We start from the raw sequence: 15,779 nt of genomic DNA, 5'->3' as shown, positions 1-15,779 counted from the left end.
TTTCAAATTTTTTCTTTTGTTTTCTAGTAACTCTTGGTATTTAGTCATTGTTATTTTTTTGTCCTGTGATCATCTATGCTTGACTTGCGGCTTGAGGAGCCGCGACCAAGGGGCATCTATGCTATCAAAGTCACCTAGGGATCGCACCCAGCTTGGGCCAAACTAGCCCTTCGCTGATTGGATTTTGTAGCATGTCTCCTCCCTCTAGCATAAGCCACAAACATCCCCCCCCCCCCCCCTTCCTCCCGTGAAGTTTGATCTTGTGTCGCGTTGCTGACGAGGCCCATCCTGAACCGGTTGTACTAATGAGACTTGACTAATACTTGGTCATTGTTGTGTATGACAAGATTGTGCCTTTTTTCATGATTTTGTCTTACTAAGATTACTTTTCAATTTTACTTTTCAGATATAAATATGTTCATAATAGACCCTAATAAAACACATTTTTGTATAAACTTCGCAGTTATAATATTTTGGTACTATGGACAAAGACGCTCTTATTTTACCATTGATCATACTTTCTTTATAACAAACCACAAAAAAACTCTCTTAGTTTAAAAAGAAAGAGAAGAAAAGTTAAGAAAAATCAATTATTAAATTCGTATTCTAGAAAAAAAAAGTGGTTGATAATATAAATTTGTTATGATTTATTGAAATAATTAAAAAAATAAAACAAAAACGATTCAAAACTCTTGGTTTAAAAAACAAGTCCAGGGAAAGTAACGAAAAATCGATTAATAAGCTCTGATAGTTTGGAAAGAAAATAAAATGAAGAAAAAACGGATTTACTATTTCTTCATAGTTTGTTTATTTAATTTTGATAAGTTTTATGCGGTCAGAATACATAACATTACATCACGATCAAGATAATACATGGTCACAGAAATCCAGAAAAATATATATCAATATCAACCGTATTGTAATGTTTATTTATATCATGAAAATATAAGAATGGGCAAGTTTATTGCACAGGTTATTGAAATGAAGATGAAATGGAAGACTTGGTGTCGTGCTTTTAGTTCAAATTCCATATCCAATGATGAGAGCGTCTTTCTGAATTTTTCTAAACAATGAGGCTGGACTACAACCTATTTCGATCACATAGAAAACTTTGATAACAAGGATCAGTTCAAATAATAATTTCAATGGCCACTATTTACAGAACAGTGATCCTGTGCATTTGGAGGTCTTATAACCAATTGTGTCTCAACTTCGATCTGCTCGATGCTTCCCAATCCAATTGAAGATGATGTTGAACCGGAACCGTCCACGGATTGACGATCAACCCACTGTAAAGTACGTATAAGGCAATGACAATAAATAAATTATAATGAAAATTTTACACTAAATACAACTCAAATAGAATAATTATTCAATGCTTTTGTAACCTTTTTACTGAGTAAGGCGTTCTCCTCGCTTAAGAGACGTTCCTGCAATTTTACCCGAATCAGAAGAAGAAACTAAAAGGAGCTCAATTTATATAATAACCATTCAAATACTTTCTACTTCTGATTGTAAGTGCTATTTAATTATGATAAATATATAGCTTTTCGAATTCATATTATTTTTTTCGATGCTAAACACCCATTCATTAATGTGTTGGTATTCTAATTTAATAGAAATAATAAGAAACAAAAATGGATTATAGTAAACATTTATAAACATGAACAAGACATTGTGGGTTTGTACAATATGAAATGGCTTCTTTAAGCCAGCTGATAAATCAATCTAATTATGAAGAAAAACACATTAAAAAAACAATGAAACAAATAAAATACAACCACTGTGTGAGCTTAAACTTGTTGTAAGTCTCATATATAATTAAAACATTAATTACATTCTTATATAGTAAAATTATTACTAATATGATTAGCAATCAACTCTGAAACAAATCTACGGACACTACCAATCTTCTAATTTTGAGCACTGACCTCCCTAATAATTTGCTGCCCTCATTTTGCACAGAGAACACAAAATACGCTGACTAAATTGTCAGCGATTTACATAACAAATTAACCATTATTCCCAACACTCCCCATTAATGATTAATGAAGATTTACTATCTTATCTAGTAGTGCCAAAAACTGAGCTTCTGCAATTGCTTTGGTGAAGATATCTGTTAGCTGCTGCTGAGTATTTATATGCTTCAATTCATTGTCCTTCTTTTGCAACAATTCTCGAATGAAGTTGTCAAAATGCTTTGTCATGCTATGAACAACCAGATTCTTTGCTAACTTGATGGCACTTCCATTATCACAATAAATCACTATAGGCTGAATTTGTTTTTCTCCAATCTCTTCCAAAATTTTTCTGAGCCAAATAGCGTGTGTACCTGTTGAGGTAACTGCAACATACTCCGCTTCTGTGGATGAGAGGGCAACAGTGCTTTGTTTTTTTTAGCTCCATTTAATCAAACCAGAACCAAAAGAGAAACAATTTCCAGATCTGGACTTATGGTCATCAAGACTACCTCCCCAATCTGAATCACTAAATCCAACAAGATTGAACTTTTCAGAAGAGTAGTAATAAATACCAAAATTTAGAGTGCCTTTCACATACCTTAAAATCCTCTTGGCTGCCTTCATATGTATTTTACATGGATTTGTCATATACCTTGAAACAAGTGAAACTGAATATGTAATATCGGGCCTTGTGTGGGTTAGAAATACCAAGCTCCCCACAATATTTTTGTAAGCTTTCTCATCAACTAAATCAGCACCATCATCTCTACATAACACCTCTCCATGAGCACTTGGAGTAGGGGATGGATTACAATCAAGCATATCAAATTTATTTAGCATATCCTATGCATACTTTGTTTGACAAATGAAAATCTCATCCTTACTTTGATCAACCTCCATTCCTAGAAAATATTTCATGATGCCTAGATCTTTCATTTCAAATTCATTCATCATAGCAACTTTGAATTTATCATTCATCTTAGAACTACTACCCATATACAATAGATCATCAACATACAAACTCCTGATTAAAATATCAATACCTTATTATTTGTAGTAAAAGGTAGGGCACTCTTTCTTCTCTCGAAGCCATTTTCCTGAAAGTATCCATCAATCCTAGCATACCACGCTCTTGGTGCTTGCTTGACACCATGCAAAGCCTTCTTCAACTTGTAGACATTATTCTCCTTTCCTTCGATTTCAAAACCTTGTGGCTGCTCCACATATACTTCCTCTTCTAAGTACCCATTCAAGAAGGCACTTTTTACATTCATATGATGTATGCTCCACTTTTTCTGAGCTGCTAATGAAATCAACATTCTAATGGTCTCTTGTCTTGCTACTGGTGCAAATGTCTCTTCATAATCAATTCCATACTTCTATGTGAATCCTTTAGCAACTAATCTTGTTTTGTGTCTTTCAACACTCCCATAACTGTTAAATTTAGTCTTATAGACCCATTTGGTGCCAATGTTTTTCTTGACATGTGGAAGCTCTGTTAACTTCCAAGTGTCATTCCTTTGAATGGAATCAATCTCTTCTTGCCTGGCTTGCATCCAAACCTCATTAGTACATGCATCTTCAAAACATGATGGTTCAAAATCAGCGATCGCTCATAAAGCGAAATTGACAATCTCACCTATTGGGTTTTCTTCATGTGCTTCATTTGCACTCCTCTGATACATATCACTCAATCTTCTTACCTTCCTTTTAGAACATGGAGAAGAAGTTGGATTTGAACTTGATGTTGAAGAAATTGATGAAGGGCTACTTGGTCGAGTTTGTAGAAAATCTGATGTAGTTTACCCTGATAATGCAATATAAATCAAAGCAAAATACTGTAACCTACTTCTACTATCAATTTGCGGAGGCTTAAAGGTCGAGTTGAACAATACAACCAAAAGAAGAAGAATCAATCACACAATACACATGAAAATACTTTTGGGGAAAGCCTAAGATAAATCTGTATTCTCATACACGGTGGAAATACATAGGAATTATACAGCGCCTTAGCTTTCACAGCTAGCCAGCTCTCAGTACAATCCTCATAGATGCTCATAGGCAATCTTGGCTTCTCTCCAGCCTTCTTCTCTGACCTCCAAGCTCCTATTTCCTTGCGTTGTTCCTTGTGGATGATTCTCTTATTACCAAGTGGATGATCAAGCCTCCAAAACTATGTAATCTTCAAGGATAAATCCTGGACTACATGCATGAGTTTTCTCTTTGAGAAAACACATGCAACTGATAGTACACTGTCCTTGATTTTAATCTCAATTGGGTCTTTCTCAAAATAGACATGCATGAGTTTCTGATGAGGGAATCTTCACTTAACTGGAGTAGCATTAGTTGAGTGCATGCATGCATTAACTGACTATTAACTCACCATTAGTTCCTCAAACAGTTTGGAACCAATTTAACTGGACTTAACTCAGTAAACTGATTTAACTAATTACAACTCAAATATAACTCAATCTTATCTCCTTAATTTAAGGGATAACCCTTGCATGACTTCAAAGAGACTTCTAACTTGAATTTCTCCAACTAATTAATTCAAAATGAATTCATAAATTATTTCCAAGTAACTGTTAAGACTAAATTAGATTTTAATTCACAATTTAATTCAAGGACAAATTAAATTGGCATATTCTTACTGCCATATTTCAACACTCCCTCTCAACAAGAAAGGGATTATCTGCCACCCCGATCCTGTCTCTAAGGAACTCGAATTTACACTTTGACAATGCCTTTGTCAAAATATCAGCATCTTGCTCTTCTGTTGAAATATATTGTAGCAAAATGATCCTCTCGACCTGTGAAAAGCCACAGGCAACAAATCTTTCCTTATGCTTCTCCACACTACAATCAGCAACTTGTTTTACCTTATAAAGCCAACGGAAACTCACCACTGACTTGTTCTCCGGTCTTGGAACCACGTCCCAAACATTGTTATTAACTATGGAGTCATACTCCACCATAGCATGAACCCGAATCGGCTGCTGCCCTGCTTCCTCAAAGGAAGATGGCTCGGTCTCAACACATTCCCCAGCAAGGGCATGTATCTAGTGTGCCTCTGAGGTGACCTCCTCTATTTGCACTGAGAAGATGGTGCTCCCACATTCTCTCTCGCATCCTCCAACAATCTGTCAGCTTCTCTTGTGTGCTTCCGTCCATCTCTGGAAGACTCTGCTTGAGTGGAAGTCTCCACTCCTAGAACCTCTGCATGCGGCTGCTCCACATCAATCTGAGGCTCGTCTTCCTTAGGAACCAACAGTTCCTCCACACCCTGTAATTGGAGCTCCCTCCCAAGGGAAACTCGCATGCCTTCTGCTCATCAAACTTGGGATCTTTGCCAACCACAGTCCTCCGACTGGTAGGCAAGTACACCCAATAGTTGTGAGGTGTATCAATGTACCCCACAAACATCCCCAACTCTACTGTCGGCTGAAGCTTCTTTCGTGCATCCTTTGTCACATGGAAATATGCCTATGAGCCAAAGATCCTAAAGTGACCCACATCTGGTATCTTACCGGAAAAAGCTTCCTTTGGTGTCTTCATCCCAAGTATGTGATGCGGGCTTCTATTCACATAATACCTTTGCTTCACTGTGGATGCCGTCGAGAATGGTCCACACACATCAGTGTGAACTCGCTCTAAGATAGCCTCTGCTCGACTGTCTCGATCATGAAAGGAAGACTTAGTGTACTTTCCCAAGGTACAACCTTTGCATGTGTCAAATTGCTCAAGTTTACCTTTGGGAAGTCCTATAGATATCTGCTACATTATCTTCAAAGCCCCATGATGCAAAATGGACAACCGCCTGTGCCACAATTCGCCAATTCTGCTTTTGTACTCAATCCTGCACAATCATCTACCTCTGATTATAGAGATTCTTCACCCGAATCCCTATCCTCTTGGTCTGACCTGTGGCTATGTGTCTTAGGAACGCCTTTCCTTTACTGAAGAAAACATCGTAGCCTTTGTCCTCCAACATCGCGACCAATACCAAGTTCTTCTTTAGTCTAGACACATACATCACATCTGTCAAGGTGATAGGAGCTCCATGTTCCCTCTGAAAAGCAACTGTGCCCACTCCTAAAACACTATACCTTCCGTCGTCACCCATCTCTATGCACATCTTGAGGTCTTTCTCCTCCAAGGCACTGAATAAATTTTTATCACCAGTCATGTCGAATGAGGCTCCACTGTCAAGATACCAGACACAACCCATCATCGATGACACCATGCATCCATGCGATGAGGGTAAAGTCCATTTCGAACTGAGAGGCTAATGCCTCACCTTCTGATCCTTCCAAGGATCCCTTCTAGGACTTCTTTGATGGGCAATTAGTCGCATAATGTCCCATCTTGTGATGGTTAAAGCATCTCACTTTAGACATGTCACCCTTCTTCCTTCCATGAGAAGAATTCGATTTGAAATGGGAAGCCTTCCCCTTCCCTTTCTTTGCCTTGCTGAGGCCAAATTTTCTTCATCATCATTCTTGGATGAAGAACCATCTCGTGTGCTCCTCCCAATCTCCTCCTGCATGACATCTGACCACAGTCGTTCCCAACCCGACAGTTTCTCCCTTCCATTCCCAGAGTCCTGGTAGCTATTCCAACTCTTTGGAAGGCCAAGGAGAGCGACGCTCACCATATCATCATCAACAGTAGTTATTCCCACACTGCCAAGCTCATCTCTGCAGGTGGTGAACTTGTTCAGATATGTGGAAATAGTATCGCCCTTCTCCATCTTGATTCTTCGAAGCTTATCCTTGAGTGCCAATTTCCTCTGGTCACTACTGTTCTGGTAGAGGTCCTTCAATGTCTTCCACATTGAAAATGGAGTATCCTTCCCATGGAGACTCGAGACAATATGGTCTCAAACTCCCTCAAGGATGATCTATCTCACTTTCGCCACACACTTCTTCCACTCAACCAACTCTTGTGCATTAGTTGAAAGTGGCTTTGGGATTTCTTGATCAATGAATTCCTTCAAGCCATTGTCTTCTAATACAGCCTCCATTGTATCTTTCCATGCTATGTAATTCGAGCTACCTTCCAAAGCATACTCGAGTTTCAAGCCATAGAATGCCATTGGCAAACCTTGAAGTATGATATGAATTCGATTTGCACCTGCAACCCCGAACTTCATACTTCGAATTCTCTTCTCAATATACTGTTCACAGCTCCATGTAGAAAATTTCTACAAATCTCGCTCTGATACCATGTAGAAAATCTGATGTAGGTTAACCCAATAATGCAATATAATTTGAAGCAGAATACTATAACCTACTTCTACTATCAATTTGCGGAAGTTTAAAGATTGAGCTGAACAATATAACCAGAAGAAGAAGGATCAATCGCACAATACACATGAAAATAATTTTTGAAAAGGCCTCAACTAAAACCCAACTATCTGTATTATCATACACGGTGAAAATACATAGGAATTATACAAAGCCTTAGCTCTCACAGCTAGCCAGCTCTCAATACAATCCTCACAGATGCTCACAGGTAACCTTGGCTTCTCTCCAACCTTCCTCTCTGCCCTCCAAGCTCCTATTTCCTTGTGTTGTTCCTTGTGGATGACTCTCTTGTTACCAAGTGGATGATCACCTACCAAGTGGATGATCAAGCCTCTAAAACTGTGCAATCTTCAAGGATAAATCCTTGACTGCATGCATGAGTTTGTTCTTTGAGAAAACACATGCAACTGATAGTACATTGTCCTTGACTTTAATCTCAACTGGGTCTTTCTCAGAATAGACATGCATGAGTTTCTGATGAGGGAATCTTCAGTTAACTAGAGTAACATTAGTTGAGTGCATGCATGCATCAACTGACTATTAACTCACCATTAGTTCCTCAAACAGTTTGGAACTAATTTAATTGGACTTAACTCAGTAAACTGAGTTAACTAATTACAACTCAAATATAACTCAATCTTATCTCCTTAATTTAAGGGATAACCCTTGCATGACTTCAAGAAGACTTCTAACTTGAATTTCTCCAACTAATTAATTCAAAATGAATTAATTAATTATTTCCAAGTAGCTGTTAAGACTAAATTCGATTTTAACTCACAATTTAATTCAAGGACAAATTAAATTGGAATACTCTTGTTGCCATATTTCAACAGAGTTAATCCACTAGTTATAGAAACATTAATTGGTTGCTCATGATCAATATCAACAATTATATCATCATTCAAAACAGATTTTGTCTTCTCAACATGGCACTTTTTATGACCATAAATTCCCCCTTCATAAAAAATTACATCTCTTGAGACAATAAGCTTGTTATTTAGAGGATTATACAATTTATAAGCCTTGCTTGTCTCACTATACCCAATAAAAATACATAACTCACTCTTTGCATCTAACCTTTTTTTATTTTGATCAGGTACATGTACATAAGCCAAACAACCAAAAACTTTGAAATGATTAACATTAGGCCTTTTTCCATACCAAGCTTCATAAGGAGATATCTTTTCCAATGCACTGGTGGGGCTATGATTGAGGATGTATACTGTTGTACCAACTACATTTACCCAATAAGAATTGCTCAACCCCTTAGTTTGTAACATGCATCTTTCCATTTCAACCACAGTATGATTCTTTCTTTCAGCGATGTCATTCTGTTGGGGTGTGTACGTTGTAGTATGTTGCGTCCTGATGCCATTCATATCACAATAACTCTGGAAAGCTTTTGAGCTGAATTCTCCTCCACGGTCAGTCCACAAACATTTGATCTTGCACCCTTTCTCATTTTCTACAAGGGCTTTGAACTTCTTGAATGTATCCAGGGCTTCACTTTTGGCCTTCAAAAAATATACCCAACAATTTCGTGATTAATCATCAATAAAAGTGATGAAATATGATGAATTACCCAAACTCTTAGTCTCCATAGGACCACATATGTCTAAATGAACAAGATGAAGTGGGCGATGAGCCCTCCATGAAGTGCCCTTTGGAAACCTTTCCCTTGCATGCTTTCCTTTATCACATCCTTCACAAACCTCCTTATGATCTTCTACCTTGGGCAAACCAGAAACTAATGCATGTGAGGTTAGAAACTTCAAACTGTGAAAATTTAAATGCCCATACCTGAGATGCCATAACCAACTTGAATCCTAATAAGTCATATTTGCAAGATTGTTGTTATGTTCATCAAACCTCAAGGGAAACATCCTATTTATTGTCATAGGCACAACAATGATCACCCTATTTCCCTTATTCTTATCATAGATAGTACATGTCTTATTTTCAAAGACTACTTCATAATTTTTCTCACATAGCTGCCCAACGCTCAACAAATTATGCTTCAATTGTGGAGTATAATAAATGTCATGAATACTATTTATACTTTCTTTTGTTTGGACCTCCATAGCTCCTTTGGCGGTAACCTCCAATGATTTATCATCACTGAGCTGGATCTTGGATTTGAAACTTCCATCCTTTGCTAAAAACAACTTCTCATTCCCTGTCATATGGTTAGAGCATCCAGAATCTAGGTACCAAACATCTTTACTAGTATTTTCACCTTTGGCATAAGATAAAAATAAGTGATCTGGAGGATACTCACCATTTTCTTGAGCATAGTTAGCATTTTTACCTTCTTTCCATCTGCATTCTTTCAAAGTGGCTTTACCTCTTCCTCTGAAACTACCCCTTCCACTTGAACCACCCCTTCCTCTACCTCTTGAAGAATTTTGGCTTTGCCATTTACCTTGACCTTGATTGCTTTTGGCACTATTGTTGCTTGCATTTTCATTCTTTGTAATTTGTAATTTAGAGGAAAAAGCTTTCTCTACACCTTCAAAAGTGTCCTTCAATCTTTCTTCACGAGACATCAACGATCCAACCAATTGATCAAATTGTAGTTTTGTCAAATCCTTAATTTCTTCCATGATTATGGCAACATGATTCCATCTATGTGTTAAAGATCTCAATACCTTTTTAATTAAAACTTCATTACTTACAATTTCTCCAAGTGTAGCCATTTTATTGACCACATCTTTGTCTCTCACACAATAATCACTCACACTTTCAGCATCTTGCATCTTCAAATTCTCGAACTCTCGCTTCAATCTCTGAAGCTTGATCACCTTAACTCAATCACTACCTTGGTAAGCTTCTTGTAGAGTCTCCGAGGCATCTTTGGCAGTTTTTGCTCCTGATATTCTTGGAAATAAGCTCTCATCAAGCGCTATCTGAATGTGAAACAAAGCTTGAGCATTCTTCTTCCTTGCTTCCTTTCTCGTTGTTCTTTTATTCGTTGTAAGGGAATTCCAATAAGTTGGCTCCTCGTAACCTGATTCAACAATCTCCCACAAATCTTTTCCAATCAAAAAGGTTAGCATCTTAATGCACCAATAATCATAATCATTCCCATCAAATTCTAGAACTGGCATCTGGTTAAAATTCAACATGATTAATTTTGGCAAAATTCCAACAATAAAACTTTAACCCAAAACAATTTTACCTGCTCCGATACCATTTGTTGAATATGAAATGGCTTCTTTAAGCCAACTGATAAGCCAACATAATTATGAAGAAAAACACAACCATTGTGTGAGCTCAAACCTGCTGTAAATCTCATATATAATTAAACCATTAACTACATCCTTATATAGTAAAATTACTACTAATATGATTATCAATCGGTCGGCTCCTCTTCTTCAACATCTGCACGGTAGAGGTATGTACTCTATATCTCATATTGTATCCCATAGAACTACATCTCCTTACATCCAATCTTGGATTCGGGTTGTAGACATTGATCTCTCTGGTACATTGGCTACAGAATGGGACCTATACATCAGACAGGTTGAGGCTGCTGGGATTCAAAACATTGAAAAGGAAGACAAATTGACCGAGGTCGGGAAAACCAATCAGAACCATATTGCTGTCAGCCAAATTTATAAGTTCATCTCTAACTCAACTCTTGTTGCTCTACCACATTGGCTCAATCAGAACCATATTGTTGTCAGCAAAATTTATAAGTTCATCTCTAACTCAACTCTTATTGCTAAAGTACCACATTAGCTACACAAGATATGGAAGTGGGAGATTCCATTGAAACTTAAATGTTTTCACTAGTTGGCCTTCCACGATAATGTTGGAAATAATACTGAGAGGGGGGGTGAATCAGTATTATCAAGCAATTTACCAAATCTTCCTTATTTGATCTTTTGAATTAGTACCATAAAATAATGAGCATGAATAAAGAAAATAGATAGTCACACCAAAGAACACAAGATGTAAGGTGGAAACCCAATGCGGGAGAAAACCACCTGCTGCAATATGTCTCTATCTTCTTTCAAGAAATTCTTTTTACAATGATTTTGTACTGGTGCAGTCCTTTACCAGCACGCAGGCTGCAACCTGCAGAGAGCTACAACTCTCTCTCGTTTTCCAGTCTCTCCTGGAAGGGAGCTACAACCCCCTACTTCTTTTCATGAAGAATCAAATGATCAACAAGTATACAACAGATACAGTCCACTACAGATATCAGATCAGGAATTACAGAAATAACCCAGAACACCTTATGAACAGAAATATACAGTCAACAGATCATCTTAAGACAGGGACGCATATTTTCTTTCTGTGACCTGCGACTGGACGCAGTCTACCTTCCACTGTTCTGCGTGCCGACGCACTGTTCCTCTATGCTTTGCTGCGACCGGCGCACCCAGAAACACTATCGCGCCGCGTCTTTTGCTTCAGAGACGCACCCAATAACACAGTCGCGCCGCGTCCTTTGCCTCCGAGACGCACCTGAGCCTTTACTGTACTGCGTCCCGGCGCACTTTCCCTTCACTGAACCTGCGTCCCTTCAGATATAAAAGATATGAGGACTTCAGAACCAACCCAAACACTCAGATCCACAGATCTAATCATGCGCCATAGAGATCACAGTCCATTAGAAGATTCGCCTTCATAGATCTGGACTAGATCTCACCAAAAGATATTCAACCAAGATGATGCATAATCCAAATGAACTCCTTTGCTTTATATAGGCAAGCTTCTCCCCAAAACATGGAACAAAACCACGAGCCGACACCATAGAAACACAAAACCGTCGGCTAGATACCACACAAGAAACCCCCACGTGCTTTTCTCTGCCTTGAAATGTGTGCACTGGGCGGACGCACCTCCTGAACGGCTGGCCTGCGTCCCTGGACGCGGGTTCTGTATGGTATACCTGCGGGGACGCACTTGCTGAACATATTTCCTGCGTCCTTCTTGATTTATCACCTGAATGGGTTTGCCATCAAGGACAACACCTGAATCATAATGCCAACAATCTCCCCCTTTGGACTTGATGGCAACCACATAATCTTCAGCTTCATTCTCCCCCTTTGACATCAAGGGCAAAGGGTATGCTCCCCCTATGCTCATGCATCTCCAGATCTGTAACCAGAAATCCATCATGAAGGAGATAGAGACATATTGCAGCTATTTCCAAGATCTCCTTCTCCATAATGCCAACAATGCATTATGTGCTCCCCCTGAGCCTATACCACCAATAGGAAGATGATCAACAGTAAGATGATGCATCAACAACCCCCAGCTTTTGCCTGAGGTATTCAAAAGTGTCCCTGGGCAACGGTTTGGTGAAAATATCAGCAACTTGTTCCTTAGAAGGAACATACTCCAACTTGACGTTCTGTTCAAGTACTTGTTCCCGGAGAAAATGGTACTTGATTGGTATGTGCTTGGTTTTTGAATGCATAACCGGATTCTTTGAGATGCTGATTGCACTTGTGTTGTCACATAAGATAGGGATTGGAGGAGTACAAGTGATTTGATAATCCTGCAAATTCTGCATCATCCAAAGGAGTTGGGTGCAACAAGATGCAGCAGCAACATATTCTGCTTCATCTGTAGACAAGGCAATTGAACTCTGTTTCTTGCTGAACCAAGAGACCAGTCTGGGACCCATAAAGAACGCACCACCACTTGTGCTTTTCCTGTCATCCACGCTTCCGGCCCAATCTGCATCTGTATAGGCATGAAGAGTAAGATCTGTATCTCTAGGATACCATAAGCCATAATTTTGAGTCCCTTGAAGATATTTGAAAATTCTCTTCACTGCTTGAAGATTAGTCTCCTTCGGATTTGCCTGAAATCTTCCAACTATTCCAACTGCATGCATGATGTCTGGTCGGGTACCTGTCAAATATAGTAAACTTCCAATCATAGATCTGTAGCTTGGTTGATGTACTGCTGCAGATTCATCATTTGCACTGAGACTACATCCTGTGACCATGGGTGTACATACTGGTTTTGCATCTTCCATGCCATATTTCTTCAAAATCTGCTTGAGATACTTGGTTTGAGATAAAAAGATTCCTCCTTCCTTCTGTTGGATTTGCAAACCAAGGAAATATGTCAGTTCTCCTAGCAAGGACATTTCAAATTCTTTCTGCATGACTGAGGCAAAGCTTTGACTCATAGCTTCTTCATTGCTGCCAAAAATAATGTCATCTACATACACAACAAGTATTAGCAATTTGTCATTTTCAACTTTTATATACAGATTGCTATCTGCTGAACCTTTTAAGAAACCTTGTTGATGAAGATATTTGTCCAACCGGTAGTACCAAGCCCTTGGAGCTTGTTTGAGACCATAGAGAGCCTTTTTCAATCGGCATACAAGATTTGGATCATTTCCAAGAATGAACCCATCTGGCTGTTCAATGTACACTTCTTCTTCCAAGTCTCCATTCAAAAAGGCTGATTTCACATCCATTTGAAATACTTTGAAGTTCTGAAAACTTGAGAGAGCAAGGAACATTCGGATGGCCTCAAGTCTTGCAACAGGAGCAAAAGTTTCTTCAAAGTCTATTCCTTCTTGCTGCGCATACCCTTTACAGACGAGTCTGGCTTTGTTTCTAATTACTTCTCCATTTTCATTCAATTTATTTTTGAAGACCCATTTTGTTCCAATAACATTCTTATCTTTTGGTCTAGGAACCAGCTCCCAAGTGTTGTTCTTTTCGATTTGCTCAAGTTCTTCATCCATTGCTTTCACCCAACATTCATCTTTGCATGCCTCTTTCACATTTTGTGGTTCGGTGGAGGAAAGTAATGCCAAATAGCTTGAAGCTTCTGCAACAGTTCTTCTAGTTTGTATACCTGCTTCCTTTTGTCCCATGATCTGAGATTCTGGATGGTTCTTCTGAACATATCTGGATGGAGTCTTTTCTTCTATTCTTGTCCGTTCTTCTGCTTCTTCGTGAGGTTCTTCTTGAGATTCTTCTTGAGGTTCTTCTTCTTCATCATTCTGTCTTTGAGGGTAGCTCTCATCTTCTTCGATGTCTTCACGATGTATTTGCCTAGGAATATATCCCTTTTCATCAACCACTACATCAATGCTGTCAACAATTCTGCCAAGTCTTTTATTGTAGCATTTGTATGCTTTGCTATGTGGAGAATAGCCAAGAAGAATGCCTTCATCTGCTCTAGGATCAAGTTTGCCAAGCTGCTCCTCAGTATTCTTGATATAGCATTTGCTCCCAAATATTTTGAAGTGCTTTACCGAAGGAGTTTTACCACTCCAGAGCTCATGAGGGGTTTGAGTGCTGTTCACCCGGACATTTGTCTTGTTGAGAATAATAACCGCAGTATGTGCAGCCTCACCCCAGAAGGTTGCGGGGGTTCCTGATTCATCAAGCATAGCACGAGCCATTTGTTGGATTGTTCTGTTCATTCTTTCAACAACTCCATTTTGCTGAGGCGTTCTAGCTGTAGAGAATTCTCTCCTTATCCCATGTTCATCACAGAAATCGAAAAATTCATTTGAAGTAAATTCCCCACCTCTGTCAGATCTGAGGCACTTAATTTTGTGACCTGATTCATTTTCAGCCAAGGCTTTGAAGGTTTTGAATTTTTCGAATGCTTCATCTTTGTGCTTCATAAGACCTAACCAAACAAACCTGGAGAAATCGTCAATAAATAATATCAAGTATTCCTCTCCTCTAGGTGTTCTTTTTCTGAATGGTCCACATACATCTGTATGTACTAGCTCAAGAGGCATGCTGGCTGATCCTTCTTTCTCTGGAAAGTTAGTTCTGGTTTGTTTTCCAAACTGACATGATCTGCATATGGTGTTGTCAGGAATTTTGATATCTGGAAGATCGCGAACTGCCTGATATTTGCAAGCTTTCCTTATTTGTGAGAAGCTTAGATGTCCCAACCTTCGATGCCATAACCAGTGCTCTTCATTCTTGCTTAGATAGCATTGTTGTTGTCCTTCATCAAATATGTATAGATTATTTGGAGTTCTCTTTCCTTTGAGAACTGTTTTACCTGTATCAAGATCACGAACAAGGCATCCATTTGATCTGAATATAACCTCGGTTCTTTGATCACACATCTGGCTGACACTTAGTAGATTATGCTTCAATCCATCAACAAACAAAACATTTCCAGCCTTAACATCTTCTTTTAAAGGAGCAATACCTTTTCCTTTTATAGTTGCAGGAGTATCATTTCCAAAAGAGACTTTCTTTCCCTTTTCTAAATTAGAATAAGACTCAAGTTTTTCTTTATCACCTGTCATATGCTTCGAACATCCACTGTCAATGTACCATAGATTTTCTTGTCCTTCTGCATAAAATGCTATCCCACATCTTTCTGTTTGAGGTTCCTTTATTCTCCATGTTTTGGCGCCTGAGGCTTGTTCCTTTTTCTGCTCTTGTACCTTTCTTTCCGGAAACCTGCTTCTGCATTCAAAGTCTTTATGTCCAAAATTATTGCAAATAGAACATTCAACTTCATTTTCAAGAGCTGAAAAGTTGTTATAGGTCCT

The 15,779-nt window shown here is 38.6% G+C and overlaps 1 protein-coding gene across 1 annotated transcript in view; it reads right to left on the bottom strand.

The window, feature by feature from the left end:
• Positions 1-874: 874 nt before the first annotated feature.
• LOC149212056 (MADS-box protein SOC1-like) overlaps positions 875-15,779 on the bottom strand; it is a 322,613-nt gene continuing 307,708 nt past the window's right edge. Inside the window, exons 6-7 of the mRNA XM_089391670.1 lie at positions 1,389-1,430; positions 875-1,289 (exon numbers count right to left, since the gene is read on the bottom strand). Coding sequence (XP_089247796.1) covers positions 1,143-1,289; positions 1,389-1,430 — 189 coding nt within the window. The 3' untranslated portion in view covers positions 875-1,142. The remainder of the gene's footprint in view (positions 1,290-1,388; positions 1,431-15,779) is intronic.

Source organism: Pinus tabuliformis, chromosome 1_1 (assembly GCF_031772625.1).
Source record: "Pinus tabuliformis cultivar Carrire ecotype Pingquan chromosome 1_1, CPIR1, whole genome shotgun sequence".
NCBI classification, from domain to species: Eukaryota; Viridiplantae; Streptophyta; class Pinopsida; order Pinales; family Pinaceae; genus Pinus; species Pinus tabuliformis.
This window is presented reverse-complemented; position numbering and strand designations above follow the sequence as displayed.